The sequence below is a fragment of the Moschus berezovskii genome, chromosome 6 (assembly GCF_049115385.1).
Source record: "Moschus berezovskii isolate FMDL1 chromosome 6, NW_MosBer_1.0, whole genome shotgun sequence".
In the NCBI taxonomy this organism is placed as follows: Eukaryota; Metazoa; Chordata; class Mammalia; order Artiodactyla; family Moschidae; genus Moschus; species Moschus berezovskii.
The window spans coordinates 112,071,868-112,087,795 of NC_142465.1; the positions used below are offsets into that span (position 1 = coordinate 112,071,868).

General features: G+C 53.7%; 1 protein-coding gene across 1 annotated transcript in view; it reads right to left on the bottom strand.

The window, feature by feature from the left end:
- Positions 1-12,773, bottom strand: part of CACNA2D4 (calcium voltage-gated channel auxiliary subunit alpha2delta 4) — a 70,099-nt gene extending 57,326 nt beyond the window's left edge. The window contains exons 1-11 of the mRNA XM_088837053.1: positions 12,628-12,773; positions 10,913-10,994; positions 9,518-9,634; positions 7,854-7,913; positions 5,914-6,076; positions 5,609-5,740; positions 2,166-2,226; positions 1,399-1,549; positions 551-625; positions 193-282; positions 4-117 (exon numbers count right to left, since the gene is read on the bottom strand). Of these exons, the coding sequence (XP_088693179.1) occupies positions 4-117; positions 193-282; positions 551-625; positions 1,399-1,549; positions 2,166-2,226; positions 5,609-5,740; positions 5,914-6,076; positions 7,854-7,913; positions 9,518-9,634; positions 10,913-10,994; positions 12,628-12,773 (1,191 nt within the window). The remainder of the gene's footprint in view (positions 1-3; positions 118-192; positions 283-550; positions 626-1,398; positions 1,550-2,165; positions 2,227-5,608; positions 5,741-5,913; positions 6,077-7,853; positions 7,914-9,517; positions 9,635-10,912; positions 10,995-12,627) is intronic.
- Between the last annotated feature and the right edge of the window lie 3,155 nt (positions 12,774-15,928).

The following is a 15,928-nucleotide window of genomic DNA, read 5'->3' on the forward strand; positions in this document are numbered from 1 at the left end:
AACCTTGCGGTCTGGCCAGTTGTACTTCTCCAGCACCGGCTCATAGTCTTCCACGGCCCCGTCGGTGATCAGCATGATGGCCTGGTTGCACAGGCTTCCTTGCCCGGCCTCTTGGAACTGCAGGGAGACATGGTCATGACTCCCCGCCTCCCCGCCCCATCCCTGCCCTGTGCTTCCCAACACACATCAGACCTGCTGCAGGATCTGGAAGGCTTCACGGAGGGCTCTGTCCACGACCCCCACACCCTTGACCATCAGCTCGTCCACTAGCTGTTTGAAGTGCTGTTGGAGATAAGAAGTTAGAGGAGGGTCAGCAGTTGCTGGGCCTGGGAACCTTCACCGTTGGCAGCACTTTCAGAGGCTATGCAGGGCTACTTGACCAGAAGAGCATGACTGCAGGACACATCCCCTAATTTCACACTGGATCCGGATGCCTGCAGCAGAGGTTTCTCAGATGCCCCCAGGAGAAGCTGAGAGGCCGTGAGTGGCTGGGGGCAAGGCCACCCCCACCCCTGGAAAGAGAAGCCAGACGGGCTCCAGGTACACCCACCTCTCGGTTGTCCCGATCTGCCTGGACCAAGATCCCCTTGAAACAAGGCTCGATGTAGTGGATGTAGTCATTATACTGCAGAGGACAGAGGGCAAAGGCCAAAGGGCAGAGGGCAGAACACACAGGGTCAGTTTGGCAAGGCAGGGCCCAGTGATGTAGCTCACAATTCATGGAGAGTCAGGGGTGGGCTCAGCAGGGTCCCCGTGTAATATGATCTTGGGGACCCTACGCTTTTGGCAGTTTCTCTGAGTAGAGGGAAGGGAGTACAGGGAACAGCAGGGCCTTGACTCTGAACATTCTCCCCCGAGTCCTAGCCTGGGCATCTTCTGGGGGGGCCAGCTGAGTGCTGTCCACCCCTGGAGCTCACAGAGTCCAGGAGTTGCCCAACTCTTCTCTCCGTCTCTGTCTGTCCCTCCACTTCATCCCTTTCTGGGGGCAGGTGGAGTGGTCCAGGAGAATCAGGACCGGGAACTGTGGGCCCCTCCCTCCCAATGTGTCTGGATTCGGGGACAAAGGAAGTGGGAGCCGGGGGTCTCCCATTCTGCAGAAAGAAGGGTCTTCCCAGGGTGACACCGCTAAGAGCACAGGGATGGGGCTGAGTTAGAGGTCTACTCAGATGCTCCTTCATCTAGATAGGACCCCAGGCTCGTCTGAGAGCCCAAGGAGAGCTGCTGCCTCAGAGAAATGGACATACACACTTCCCACGTGATCTCAGAAAGTGTGGACCCCTGGAAGCCCATCCTGAGTGGGGCCCCCAGCTCCAGGGGACGAAACATCGAGTGCCCATAAGTACAGGTCACTCTGGTGCAGGTGGAGGATGGTTTTTCTCGAACAGGAGGCGTGTTTACCGCAATGATGTTCACGAAGTCGTTCTCCCCCAGTGTGTCCAGGATGGTGGAGACCGTGTGCTTGGCGATGGTCATCCGCAGCCCCTTCATGCTTCCACTTGTGTCCACCACAATCACGATGTCCTTCGGGGAGGTGGCGGCTTGTATGTACCTTTAGCAGAGAGGGAGGGACAGGTCAGCGGTGGGACAGCCGGAGTCAGAACCACCATCAGCCAGGTCTCCTTTGTTTCCATTCAGACTCTGGCTCAAAGTTCAAGTCAACGCCCAGGCTTGCTCATGTCCGGAACCACCCAGCTGTTTGGCAGCCATTGTGGGGGCAATGGTTGGGACCGTGCCCACTGAGTGAGCACATCAGGTGGGGATGGTCAAGTCTTGGTAGCGACCCTTGTCGTCTTTGGTTTGGGCCAGCCTGAGTTCCAGGGGGATCTGGAAGTGGGAAGGAAGGGAGCCGGACACCCCAGACCCGGTTATAGATCTGCCATAGGAGGAGGGGTGTGGGGGGACAGGGGATCTGGTCGAGGGTGGGTGTACAGTCAGCTCAGGGTGCTGGAAGGAGGTGTCGGGTGGCAGGACAGGTGTGGTCAGTCCTGGAGCAGAGCAGCTGTGGGGTGATGCAGACAGACACTCTTCTTCTCTTGTGCTGGGTTAGTTCTGCACACCTGCGGCCCCAGGATGGGTGCAGAACAAGCCCTGGGGGAGAGCTAGGCAAAACCCGGAGGCTTCAGAGAGACACCAGCCCCAGAGGCCGGGCCCCCAGGGTTGCTCACCAGCCGCGGTTCCGGCAGTCGAAGGTGATGACTCCGTTCTCATCTGGCGTCCACTTGATGCCTGGGGAAAAGAAGGCCTCACTCAGCGAGGCTGCCCCAGAGTCCCGGGCTGGGTGCTGACCCCAGGATGGCCAGGACCCCTGGGGCAGGGCCAGCTGGGGATGTGGGCAGTGTATGGGACAAGTCATCACACCCTGTAAACTGAGGGGGCAGCAAGGCGGAGGCAGCTGATGGATGGACACTCACCTCCAACTGCCCAGATCCAGAGCTGGGTTCATTTCACAGGTAGGACCCCCCCAAACTCCTGAACTCCCAGCGCCCTGAGAGACACGGGTGAGGCCTGACACATGTTCCTAAGTGGTTTACCCACAGATGAAAACGTCTCACTGCAAGCACATGGACCTCGGACTAGTTGAAACCGGATTTTCTTTTTCATTTCCCTCTGTTTTTCCCCTTTTTCTTTTCTTTTATATATATATATATTTCACACTGTACAATTCCCTTCAGGGCTCACAGCTCACAGGTACAGAGGCCGGGCCATGGTTGCAGGCTGCAGTTGACTCCAACATGAGCACACTAGGAGGAAACCAGACTGGTGATGCTCAAAACCTCACTTGGATGCCAACCAATCTGGGACTTGAGCAGGAATGAGTGGTCTCCCAAGGGCCCTCCCCCATGTGGCCTTTAACCCCCTTCCCTGAACGTCCTTGGGGAGCTGGAACCCCTTCCTGCTTTCGCCCTGCTGCACACAGTCCCTCTTCAATAAAGAGCTCTGCTCGCTTACACTTCTTGAGGGAGAGATGCTCATTTCTATGGCCTTGTTTTCTTAGAATCTGGAAAGGCCCGGGAACACACATGAGATATTTGTATCAGATAACAGTAAAGGAATCTAATTTGGGGGAGATTAAGAAGTCAGGGTATGGGCAGAAATGTAAGCAGGAGAGTTCTCAGGTCCTTTTTTGACTGCGAGGAGGGTAAAATTATGATTTAATTGTAAAACCTTGTGTTACACATTCCTAATAAATACCTGTTACACACGCAGAACTAATGACTAAATAGAAACAGAGGAATAAGTTCAGAAGTGATAGGAAAAAAAAAAGAGAATTGGAGGGGGAGAATTTATGAAAAAAAGGTAAATCATTAAAAAAGAAAGAATCAAAAAAGAAACATTAAAACAGAAGGAGGAGGACAAATCTAAAAAATTAGATTATAGCAAGTCCAAATGTATCAATATAATACATTAAAATGTGCTTAACTTGCCAAATAGTAAAAGAGATTGTCAGTTTGGATAAAAATTAAAAAGCTATATGCTATTTTCAACAGATATGCCTAAAACAAAGTGACATAGAAGATTGGAAGTAAAAGGATGGAAAATATATACATATCAGGCATATACCAGCCAAGAGCACACTAATATCTCTATGAATATCAGATGAAACAGACTTAAAATAAAAAGCGTGCTATAAAGGTTAATGAGGAGCAAGCAGACATAAAATCAGCAAAGTCATGGAAAATTTAAATAATACGATTGACAAGCTTCATCTAACGATGTGAGCAGAATTTCTATCAAACAGTTGAAGCACCCATATTCTGCTCAAGCACGTGTAGAATATTTACAAAAGTTGATGACACATTAAGCTATTAAGTTAGCTCCCAACAATCAGCAACGTATACACCATGTTCTCTGGCTGCAAACAACTGAATTAGAAATTTATAATAAAAAGATAAAGATACAATCCCCATATATTTGGAACTTACAAAACACACCGTTAAATTACTAAAAGTTCAAAGAAGAATTACAGGGGAATTAAAAAAATATTGAGAAGCAAACGATATCAAAACACGACCCTGACACCAAGAAGCACAGACAAGGACTTTTGTGGGTCAGAAGTCACAGTGAATAGAGTACAAAGGGAACCCATGGATGCAAGGAAAGAGCCAGACTGTGAAGAGAGCTCAGCGACACCAACGGCAAAGAACCCAGGACAGCAACGGGCAAGGGTGCGTCTGCAGACAAGCTGACGGCTCTGGAGCCCTGATGTGGCAGGAATCCACCCTGGGGAAGGCATGAGGGATGCGGGAGGTGTCTTCAAGCATTTGAAGGGCTGTTCCACGCAAGAGGGATGAACTTGCCCATTGAGGCTCCAGAGAACAGAAAAGAACCAATGACTTGCTGTGGATTTGGGTAGTGAGACAGCAGTGTCCCTGATGGCTTGGACGGAATCTGCCTGCAATGCAGCAGGCTCGAGTTTGATCCCTGAGTTGGGAAGATCCCTTGGAGAAGGGAATGGCAACCCACTCCAGTATTCTTGCCTGGAGAATCCCATGGACAGAGGAGCCTGGTGGCTACGATCCAGGGGTTGCAAAGAGGTGGACGCGACTGAGCGACTAACACTTTCACACAATTTTTTCATGGGAGGGTCCACCCTGGGGAACCTGTGGGCTCTGAGGCTGCTTTGTACTCCTCCTAAGACAAACCCTGGGGGACATGGAACCATCCTCAGGACACTCAGGACAGGCTGGGGCTGGGGACCTGGGACCCTTGGCTGAAGTGCTTCTACCTGGACGAACATCTCCTTGAGCAACAAAATACAAAGAAACTATAGACTAAAAATAACTGCACATGTGTGCAGTTGAGGCAAATTACGGGCAACAAGATATAAAAACACCAGAAACACAATTGCCACTTCTGAAGAACTGGGAGCAAAAGCATGGCACTGCGCATGTCCCCTGCACTCAACACCACCAAGGTGTGAGCAGACCACATAGGTACCCCTCTAGCCCAGTCCTGGGACACACCCCTACCTTCACCCTGATAAAAGGAAGCAGCTCACTGCCCGCGGGAGCCAGCAACGGAACCTGGGTTTCGTTCTTGCTCCCCACTGTTGCAGCAGGGGCCCCAAATTTAAAGCCTTGTCTGAATTTCTTGTCTGTCTTCTAGTCAATTTCTAATGATTAAGGGAGTAACACTTGTCTCAGAAAACAGGGCCATATTAAGGTTTTCTGGAGAGGGGGCTAAAACAAGAGTGGGTGTGAGCTATGGAGATGAATACTTTTAAATGAGAAAACAGAAGGCAGAGCTCCTGGAGACCTTGTAGAGGGGCTTCTGTTTTCCGTTTGGTCAGTAGACCAGGGAGATTCCCCCGCTGACTGCTGGGCTGAACACTAGCCAATTCAACCTCGTTCCCACTGTTGAACATGGACTTTGCCCCATTTCTCCAGCGAGGATGCAGCCTTCTGAAGGTCAGAACTGTTTGGTCCTCCTTTCCACCTCCCACATGCTTCTTGCAGGACCAGAGTCCAGGTGGGCTTTGATTGGCTATTTACTGAGGGGTCCAATGGCATCGTTGGTTCATTGAAAGTGTGCTTCTTGGGTTGCAATGTCACCTTGTTCCCAGAGACAGAGCCTAGAGGACTGTGGAGACGCCTGCCTGAGTCCTCACCTGGGTAGATGCGGAAGAACCCCGTGGAGCTGCCGAAGTACTGCCAGGTCAGCGTCGGGTCTCTCTGGAAGTTCTCCACGAAGACAGAGTTCAGAGCTTCGGACATGTAGATTCCATTCAGGATATCTGGGTCTGAAGGGTGAGATTGTGGGGGGAATGCAGGGGAGACGAAATCAGTCTCCACCCGCTGAACATATGCTCACACACTTGAAAGCACACTGCCTGCAGCGATGACGTCCACACCCGCGCTCACTCTCCCTTGACCTGGGGGCCCTGTTGGCTCCCGGGGGGGGTCCGGTGGGCACCTTTGTTGTAGACATTGGTGGGCAGCTGCACGCTGCTCAGGGTCGTGTTCACCAGCAGGTCGCTGAAGTGCGCGTTGGCCTCTAGGAGGAACTCGGCCCCCAGCTCCACGTATGCCCCGCTCGAGTCCTTCTCGTTGAGGAGGACGGAGTTGTAATAGTCGAACTAGGGTGACCGAGAGGGACAGGGGCTAAGAGAGGGTCAGACGGGAGGGGCGTCCACATGGCTGAGGAGTCCAGCCACCACTGATTCGGGGAAAGTTCCCAACAGTTGGACCCGAAGGTTGAGTCTTCGGGTTTTGAAGTAAACTGTCTGGATTATGGCTTCAGTCCCCACTTTGCTTGGTGTGTGGACACAGCCAGCTTTGGGACAGACAGAGACACAGATTCAGGGGAGGTGGACAAATGGAGGTGCCCTCGCCAGTACCCTGAGCTGTAATAGCAGTGGGAGGGCTCCTGGAACCCAAAACAGGGTCCCTGCAGGGGGGTTTCCCTCTGAAGAGACAGCCTGCAGTCAAGCCACGGACTGGGCCGCAAATGGCTCCTCAAGGACTCAGAGTGGTTCAGAGTCAACCCTCAGGTTCATACACACCTGTGTGATTCAGAACCACCCCTCAGGTTCATTCACACCTGTGTGATTCAGAACCACCCCTCAGGTTCATTCACACCTGTGTGATTCAGAACCACCCCTCAGGTTCATTCACACCTGTGCGGTTCAGAACCACCCCTCAGGTTCATTCACACCTGTGCGGTTCAGAACCACCCCTCAGGTACATTCACACCTGTGTGATTCAGAACCACCCCTCAGGTTCATTCACACCTGTGTGATTCAGAACCATCTTTCAGGTACATTCACACCTGTGCGGTTCAGAACCACCCCTCAGGTTCATTCACACCTGTGTGGTTCAGAACCACCCCTCAGGTTCATTCACACCTGTGCGGTTCAGAACCACCCCTCAGGTACATTCACACCTGTGCGGTTCGGAACCACCCCTCAGGTACATTCACACCTGTGCGGTTCAGAACCACCCCTCAGGTTCATTCACACCTGTGTGGTTCAGAACCAACTCTCAGGTACATTCACACCTGTGCGGTTCAGAACCAACTCTCAGGTACATTCACACCTGTGCAGTTCAGAACCACCCCTCAGGTTCATTCACACGTGTGCTGTTCAGAACCACCCCTCAGGTTCATTCACACCTGTGCAGTTCAGAACCACCCCTCAGGTACATTCACACGTGTGCTGTTCAGAACCACCCCTCAGGTTCATTCACACCTGTGCAGTTCAGAACCACCCCTCAGGTACATTCACACCTGTGCAGTTCAGAACCACCCCTCAGGTACATTCACACCTGTGCGGTTCAGAATCACCCCTCAGGTACATTCACATCTGTGCGGTTCAGAGCATCCCTCAGGTTCATTCATACCTGTGTGGTTCAGAATCACCCCTCAGGTACATTCACACCTGTGCAGTTCAGAACCACCCCTCAGGTACATTCACACCTGTGTGGTTCAGAACCACCCCTCAGGTACATTCACACCTGTGTGGTTCAGAATCACCCCTCAGGTACATTCACACCTGTGCAGTTCAGAACCACCCCTCAGGTACATTCACACCTGTGTGGTTCAGAACCACCCCTCAGGTACATTCACACCTGTGTGGTTCAGAACCACCCCTCAGGTACATTCACACCTGTGTGGTTCAGAACCACCCCTCAGGTACATTCAGATCTGTGCGGTTCAGAGCATCCCTCAGGTTCAGTCATACCTGTGCAGTTCAGAACCACCCCTCACGTTCATTCACACCTGCATGTATTGAAAGATGATGCTGGGCCTCTTCCCCCCCGACCCCCTCCATGTCCCGTCCTCAGGGGACCCGGCCTGAAGGGCTTCGGAACATTAGTTGTCGTACCTCCCAGGGCTGTAGGGACAGAAGGACTCACCACCAGGGACTCGTTGAATTCGTGGTTCAGGTCGGCCTCCTCGGCAGCCTCCACCAGATTCTGCGGTGGGGACACGACGGGGAGAGTGAGCAGGGAAAGGTGGCCAGGGACCCCGTAAGGTCCACTGCCAGGGGTCCACCCACGAGAACCAGGGACACACACTTGGACCAGCGCCTGCACATGAACATGCACAGCAGCGCTAGTCACAGTGGCCAAAAGGCAGATGCAGGTCACAGGGCAGGAGACCAGTCTTCAAGGGACACACAGGGTCCTTTCAACTACACAGTGTTCCAGGGAAGGTCAGACACAGAAGCCTGGGGACACAGCCCAAAGGTTGGCCATGGCCAGGGGCAAGCAGGACTTTTCAAGGCAGTGAAACTACTCTGTGATCTATGGCAGTGGGTACATGTCATTACACATTCGTCCAAACCCTTGGGATGCACACCCCCAAGAGTGAACCCTCAAGCAGACTATGGGCTTCAGGTGACAATGACATGTCAGTGTCAGTTGGTTGATTGTCCAAGTGTACCATCTGGTGGGAGTGTTGGTAGCTGGGAAGGCTGTGTGTGTGAGGGCAGGGGGAGTAAATGGGAACTCTGCGCTTTCTTCACAATTTTGCTGTCAACCTAACACGGCTTTAAAAATTAGAGTCGTTAGGTCTTCCCTGGGGGTTTAGTCATTAAGACTGCGCTTCCACTGCAAGGGGTTTGGGGTTGATCTTCAGTTGGGGAACCAAGATTGCACGTGCTTCATGGAGCAGCCAAAAATAAATAAATAAATATATTAAAAAGAAAAAGAGACGTTCCCTGGTGATCCAGTGGTAAAAGCTCCAAGCTTCTGGTGGAGGGCCGTGGGTTTGGTCCCTGGTAGGGAACTAGAGCTCACATGCCGCGACCAAGACCCAGTGCAGCCAAATAAATAAACAAACGACTTAAAAAAAAAGAGAAAGGAGAGAAAAGGCGCGGTAAATAGAAGCAGAGACACAGCGGGGCATCTATTACCAGGAAGATGGGATTTTACATCATCTGCGACCCTCTGGGTCTCTGTTTGTCCTCCTGTGAACTGGGCAGAGCAATCCTTGCTGCCCTGCACCCAGCCCTCGTGGCTGGGGCAAAGGTTACTTAGTGCTGCTCTGCGGGAGATTCCCCATGGGCACCCGCATCAAGGGTCTGTGGCTGAGACCCTGGAGGGAAGGGGGAGGAGGGGAGGAAGGGAGGAGGGGGGGTTGAGGGGGGAGAAGGGGGAGGATGGGGGAGGAGAGGGGGAGGGCGGGGGAGGAGGGGGAGGCATTCACTTCCCAGGCAGGCAGTGACCCCGTGGCCCTTCCACCCTCCGCCCCCCCGCCACCGTTCACTCAGTGGTGACTCCTGGGCCCTCACTCTGCACCCTGTCCCACCACTGAACCTGAGGTCATGATGCAGGTCCTTCCTGACACCGCGGGCTGACCCTCCAGCCCCGGACGCTGTTCCCTGAGGCAGGGCGCTCACCCCAGCCCTCCCCTCTCTCCCCTTGCTCCCACCCCACCTTCTCTTTACAAGGGTCTGGTGGCTCACAGAGACATGGGGCGGGCGGATGGGGCGGGCGGAAGGTAATGTGGGTGGGAGGGCCCAGGGCGGGTGTTCAGTGTCTGGGGTGGGCGGATCCCCAGCCCCCAGGCTGAGCACCTGGACAGCCTCCACTTTCCTGCGGAGCATAGTCTCCATGTCCTCGGAGAACTTCCTCACCAGCTCCAAGCCATCCACCTCCTTGATCTTCAGACTGGACTCCACGTCCTTGTATTTCTGTTCAGGAGACACATGGAGATGCACATCTGTTTTCTGGGACCCAGAAGTCCACCCGGATGGCTAGCAGCCTCTGCCCTCCCACTGGATATTCACACCGGGGCCAGGATGGCCCTATCTTCTCCAAAACCTCCCCTGCACATGACAAGTGACTTCTCTTATCAGACGTCCTCTGATTCACATCCGCCAGAGGGAGAAGCTGAGGCCCAGAGAGGTTGTGAAACCCAGCTGAGGTCACACAGCTGCTCAGGGGCTGGGCCTCAACATGCTGCCTCCAGAGACGGCTCTCAGGGGCTTCAAGGCCCAAGATCTTTGGTGTTCCTCTCACATTATGTGAGCTGCAGGGCTGGGCACTGCCTGACCCTCGGCCAGTGAGCCTGGTCACTAAGAAGGCCGCTGAGTCACTATCTGGGCCCTGGGAAGCCAACGGGGCACGAGTTACTCAGTTCCCCAAACTGCAAGTCCATGGCTTTTACCCCAAACAGCCATGGCTCCAGCTCCCTCATGAGTCAGAGGAAGGAGAAAATTGGAGGAAACTTACTTGGCTGAGGGGCTGGTGTGGTGGTAGGGAAAGTGAGGGGAGTCGGGGGAGCTGGCATTGCTACCTGCCTGGGGCCAGGATAGCTGGAGGGGACAGGCATGACCTTAAAAGCCAGGGGCTCTTTTCAGCAGTGCTTAGGAAACAATCTGAAGCTGCAGAGGGGATAAGATGGGGAACGTGGACATTCGGGCATGGGCAGTGGGACAGCAGCTCCCTCGTTCGTGATGGTCTGGAAGTTGCAATGCCAGGGGGACTAGAGCTTGAGGGGTCTAGTGAGAAGCTGGCGGGTTGACTTTAATCAACAGAGCAGTGAACTACTCATGGGGTAGTGGTGGCCAGCTCCTGCTCAGGGGCCCTGCAGCCAGGGCACCATGGCAGGCAGGTTGGAGCACCGAGTGGGTGGCTCTCTGCTGGCCCCTCCCTGCTCCCCAATGTGGGGCCTGCATCTGGCCCACCCACTCCCTCTCCCATTGGTCCCTCACCCCCACAACCTCTTGTTCCCTGATCCCATCTCAGTGTTTGCTTCCCGGCCCCTGAGCTGACATCCCACCAGCTTGCTCTGTGTCTCGGGCAAATCGTTCTCCTCCCTGGGCCTCAGTTTCACCATCTGAGATGGGGATTGGATTAGATGGTCCCCAGGGCCCTTCATAAGCACAGACATCCTGCTTCCCCACCAGGACGGAGTCCCTGGCTCTGACCACCTGGCTGACTGCCCAGCCGCCCTGGGTAGCACTGACCTTCTGCAGCAGGAGGGAGCCTGAGTACTTGGTGACAGTGTCATACAGGTCCTGGCCAAAGGTGTCTGCCCACAGCTTCACTCTGCCGGACAGAAGGAGTACATGTGTGCATGCATGCATGCACACAGGTATGCACGTACACACACATGCTTGCACACATGTGAACACACACATGGAGACACAAAGATGCACACACATGTACACACAGAGGGAGATGCACACCTGCATGTGCAGACACACATGTGCACGTACACACACCCCAATTCACACCCTTGCACACGCATGCACACATGCACACACATGCACACATGCACACACATGTACACACAGGGAGACACGAAGATTCACTCAGGCACACATGCATGTACACATGCGTACACACATGCACACACACATGTACACACACAGACAGATGCACACAGATGCATGGACACAGGAAGCCTGTGTCTACACGCAGAGACACCCACTGCTGCACATACACAAACCTGCACAATCATGCAGGGACACACATAACATAGACACACACGTAGACATGGACACATACAGGCACACACACAATTACACACTGACATACACCCAGGAGAACACACCGACAGATACAGTCCACCCCCTGTAGGGCAGGGACCCAGAGGACCCATCAGGACTCAACAGTTAGGCGATGATCAGAACACCTTGGCTAGGACCCCCATGAGGGGCAGAGCTGACCATCCGGAGCCAAGCCCTAACCCCACACCCCGAGGGCTAGAGAGAAGGGAGCGAGGCTGGGGGTGGGCAGGCTGGGTGGGAGACCTTGAAGGCGCGCACAGCTGCAGCTTCTCAGCCAGCTGTACTTCAGCTGCCCCTTGCAGGGTCACCCCAGGGCCACGACTCCTCTTCTAAAGGCTCAGTGGGGGTTGTGAGGCAGAGAGGCCGAGCCTCTGAGCTGTGTCTGGGAGGTTGGGGCCACAGGCAGGTGACAAAGTAGAGGTGGGACCTCCTCTGTGGGGACAGTGAACCTCAAACCTCATGCTCAGCTCAGCCCCACACAAACCCCGGGCATCCATGGGCTGCAGGGCCCCCTTCTGTAAGACCAAGGCTGACAGTAGTCTGACTCGTGCTGGGCTCAGCTGTGATGAACAGGTAGCCCCTTTAGTCCAGGATGCTGTGCACCCATCCCAATTGGAACTGCATTTAACAGAACCACCAGAACTAAGCACTAAAGGCCAGACACCCCCAGGGAGTCACACAGTAGTTTATACATAGTTGTGAATGACTGGAAGCTTCCCTGGAGCTGGTCTTAGTGACAGAATGTAGGACTGGGGCCAAGAGGGAGGCAGACAGGGAGGCAGACAGGCGTAAAAAAGGAATGGAGGACCCCGCTTCACTCCCCTTGACTCCTGACTGCACAAGATGTGGGTTTCCTGCAAATCCTTGGGGGACCCTGATGGTCACTTCCAGCAACTCGGCTCCCACTCCAACCACTCATCCTGTGATCACCCCGCAGGTGCAGGGGGTGCCAGGAGTCATGGGGGCCTCCATGATCAGGTCTGGGGAGGGGGTGGGGGTGGGGCCCCAAATGGCAGAGGTTTGGGGAAGAGAAGAGGTTCACAGGGGAAATGGACAGGGGGACTGGGTGGCTGAGCCCCAGGGGAGCTGGAGAGGGGTGAGGACTGAGATGGGCCGGGAAGGGGAGGGAGGAAAGGGTCTCTGGGGCGGGGGCTGGCCTCGAGGCTTACGTCTCCACAGGGATCCTGACCTGCCCCCGTGTGGGGGACAGGGATGTGCTGGACAGCAGGCACAGGAGGATCGCCGTCTTCCGCAGGGAGGCCCAGGCCACAGGGGTGGGGCTGGGGTCTGCGTGGATTCTGGGGGGCCTGGGCATTGTCCCCATGTGGGATGAGGCTGAGGAGCAGCCTCAGACCCTGAGCTCTGTCTGCCCAGACGCTTCGCACGGCCCACACCTTCTGCTTCCGGGTCTGGACAAGCTTGTGGTTCCCCAGCTTCCAGTGGGGTCCTGGCTGCAGTGTCTGTGTGTGAGGAGGGGGCTCCCTTATCTGTCCCACAGAGGGATGGCCCCACCTGAGCAGCAGGCTCCCAGGAGAGGGGCAGACAGGAGAGGCTGGGACAGAATGAGCCAGTTAATCCGCTAGCCTCTTCTCTAATCCCCGCCCAGCAGCAGGAGGGTGGCGGCACGGACCTCAGTGGGATTATCCTGATTTCAGAAGTGGGGGCCGGCTCACCATGCATGAGCCTCAGCCTCCCGCGTCACAGAGGTAGACCAGTCTCTGGACCAAGGAGACGACGCAGCGACCCTGACCCTGTGACGAATCTGCTCCTGAAACCTCAGAGCCATCCTGGGGTCCGTGTGAGCATCCCCGTTTGCTCACGGAGGCGAGGGGACAGGGTGTCTCTGCCTGGGCTCCCACGTACAGCTTTCTACCTTTGGCCAGGTCGCAGGTAATGTCCACAGCCAGTGGTCCCAAGTCCCCCACATCTCACCTGGTTCTAGGTTGGGGACCCATTTTCTGGGAAGCTCCAGCTCCCCTGCCCGCCCTACCCCTTGCACAAATCCAGCCCCTAATGCACGTCCAGCTGCTGCTGTTCCAAGCCTACCTCCATCTGCATCTCAGGCCCTCTGTCTGATTTCCCCATCCTAGGGGGAGCTGGAGGGACTGTGGGCCACAGGGGTCCAGCCGAGAGGAAGCCGAGTGGAGATACAGTGAGTCTGGCTTGTGTAGCCACCTAGACCATTGTCTCCAGCCATCCTGGTAGGGTGGCTCCAGGGACACTCACCACCTGCCCTCAGGGCTGCTGCCCCAAAACAGGACCACCCCCAGCAGCAGCATAACCACCGCAAAGCATCCCCTGCTGGCAGTATGCGGGAGGGGAGGGAATTAAGACCACAAGCTCGTCTACAGACGATTCTACCCACAATGGAACAAAGTGGTCAGGGAGGGACCCGGTTCTCACCAGGCCTGGTGCTTCTGTTAGGAAGCAGTGGATACTGATTGCCCATAATTATAAACATGACATATGCTGTCTTCTCTTCCGACAGGAATTACACACAACAGGATTTGATCAAAATTCTTGTCTCTGTGGGCCCAAACTGGCAATAGTGCCATATGAGGCCACATCCACCCCTGCCACCGATCAGAGTGCTTCTTGGTTGGTGTATCTTGTCCTGATCAAACAAGCTGCTTCCTGCAAAATGGGGTGTGGGGCTGCCACAAAAGCAGAGAAATGCCTAGAGAAGCAAGAGTTCCCAAGACAAACTCCTGTGTATCTCTGGTGGGGAGTCAGTGCTGTGTGTCTGGAGGGGCAGTGATTGCTACAGATGCTGGAATTTAGTTCCTAGGAATGCTGGGTTTCAGGTGAATTCTGCATACTTTTCATTATGAATCATAACAAACTTAGAAAAAGTGCCACAGAAGGGTATTGGTCAACTAGTAAATAAAAAGAATCTGTGACTTTTCTAGGTTTCGTGAATTTTGTGGTATTCATCCACTTCTTAAAGTTTGTCATTTGGAGTGACTCTTTCATTTTATTTTTTAATTTAATTTTTTGTTTTTTCAATTAAAAAACTTAAAGTATAGTTGATTTATGTCTCAGGTATATAGCAAAGTGATTCATGTGTACACAGAGACCACTTTTTCGGATTCTTTTCCATTATAGGTTATTATAAGATATTGAATGTATTTCCCTGTGCCACACAGTAGGGCCTGGTTTATCTATTTTATATACAGCAGTGCTTGTCTGTTAATCCAAAACTCCTAATTACTCCCTCCCCCAGACTCTGTTATTTTAAATAAATGCTCCCTTTTATGCCTCCCTCTGCACCCGTGTTCTGTGTCTGCTGTGGGTGACCCCCTCATGTGAGGTGAGCCATGATACCCTGGCCAGCCCCGCCCTGTTCTAACACCTGCTCACTGTGGCCGCTGCCTGACTCTGATGCTCTAAGCCCTGGAGCTGCTGGGAAGTTCTGTCTACGTCACAGACACGGGGGTGACTTGGTTCCCCAGCCCCTCAGATCTGCTGGGAAGCCCGCAGACTTCTTGCAAAGAAACAGGCTGATGGTAGGGTGGTAGGTAAAGCGCTGGGTGCTGCCCCCACAGGCTGTGCAAAGAAACACGCCTTTCCAGCATCTCTAAGGCACAACTCGCTGTGCATACACTGTCCACTCTGGCCTGCTCCAGCTATGGGTCCCCTTCCTGTACCACCTGCGACTTCCCAGGGCTGCAGGGGCTCGGTGGGGAGGGCAGAGGACTTCAGAGTTGAGTCCTCAGAGGGGGCATTTCTTAGCAGGAATAAAATGACCAGAGCAATAGCTAAGGGCATCACCAAACTCAGAGACCTTTGACATTCAGACTTCAGGGTTCAGCCCTCAGCTGTCGGCCAGGAAGGAGGGAACTTGCATCTGGCTTTATTCTTACATCCAGCTTTTATTCCCACAAGGGGAAGAGTATTCCAGTCTTTCATCTCAACTTCCCTAAATTTAACCCTCTTTTCTAGGGAATCTTCCTGGTGTCAGCCTCCCACCATGCCCTGGAGATGTAAGGCACAGATTGGAAGGAAGGGTGGGCATGATGCTTGAGATAAATGCTTGAGAGACTATCCAGGGACCCTGGTCTCAAAGCCACCACTCGGCTGAGTGCCATCATGTCTAAGTGAAGTATTTAGCAGCATAGTATGGATAGAAGAGACATTTATTCTCTCCTTGTGGTGGGAAGAAGGTGGGGAGCAATTTTTGGAAAGGCTTCCGTAGTGAAAGGGACAGTTGAATTGGGCTTTAAAGGATGAACAGGAGCTCACCAGTTGGAGAATCTTGAAGGGATTGTTACACAGAACAGATAGGATAGGAGAAACAGAAGGAGCAAAAGCAGGGAACCATGGGTATATAATGCTGTAAACACTTTTTGCTAAGTAGTGAGACTATCATTGTTTATTACTGCAAAGTTATACTTAGCGGCTTAAAAATAAAAACAATTATCTGTTTAGCTCCTGAGTGTGTGTTTTGGGCAAGGCTCCACAGAAAAGCCT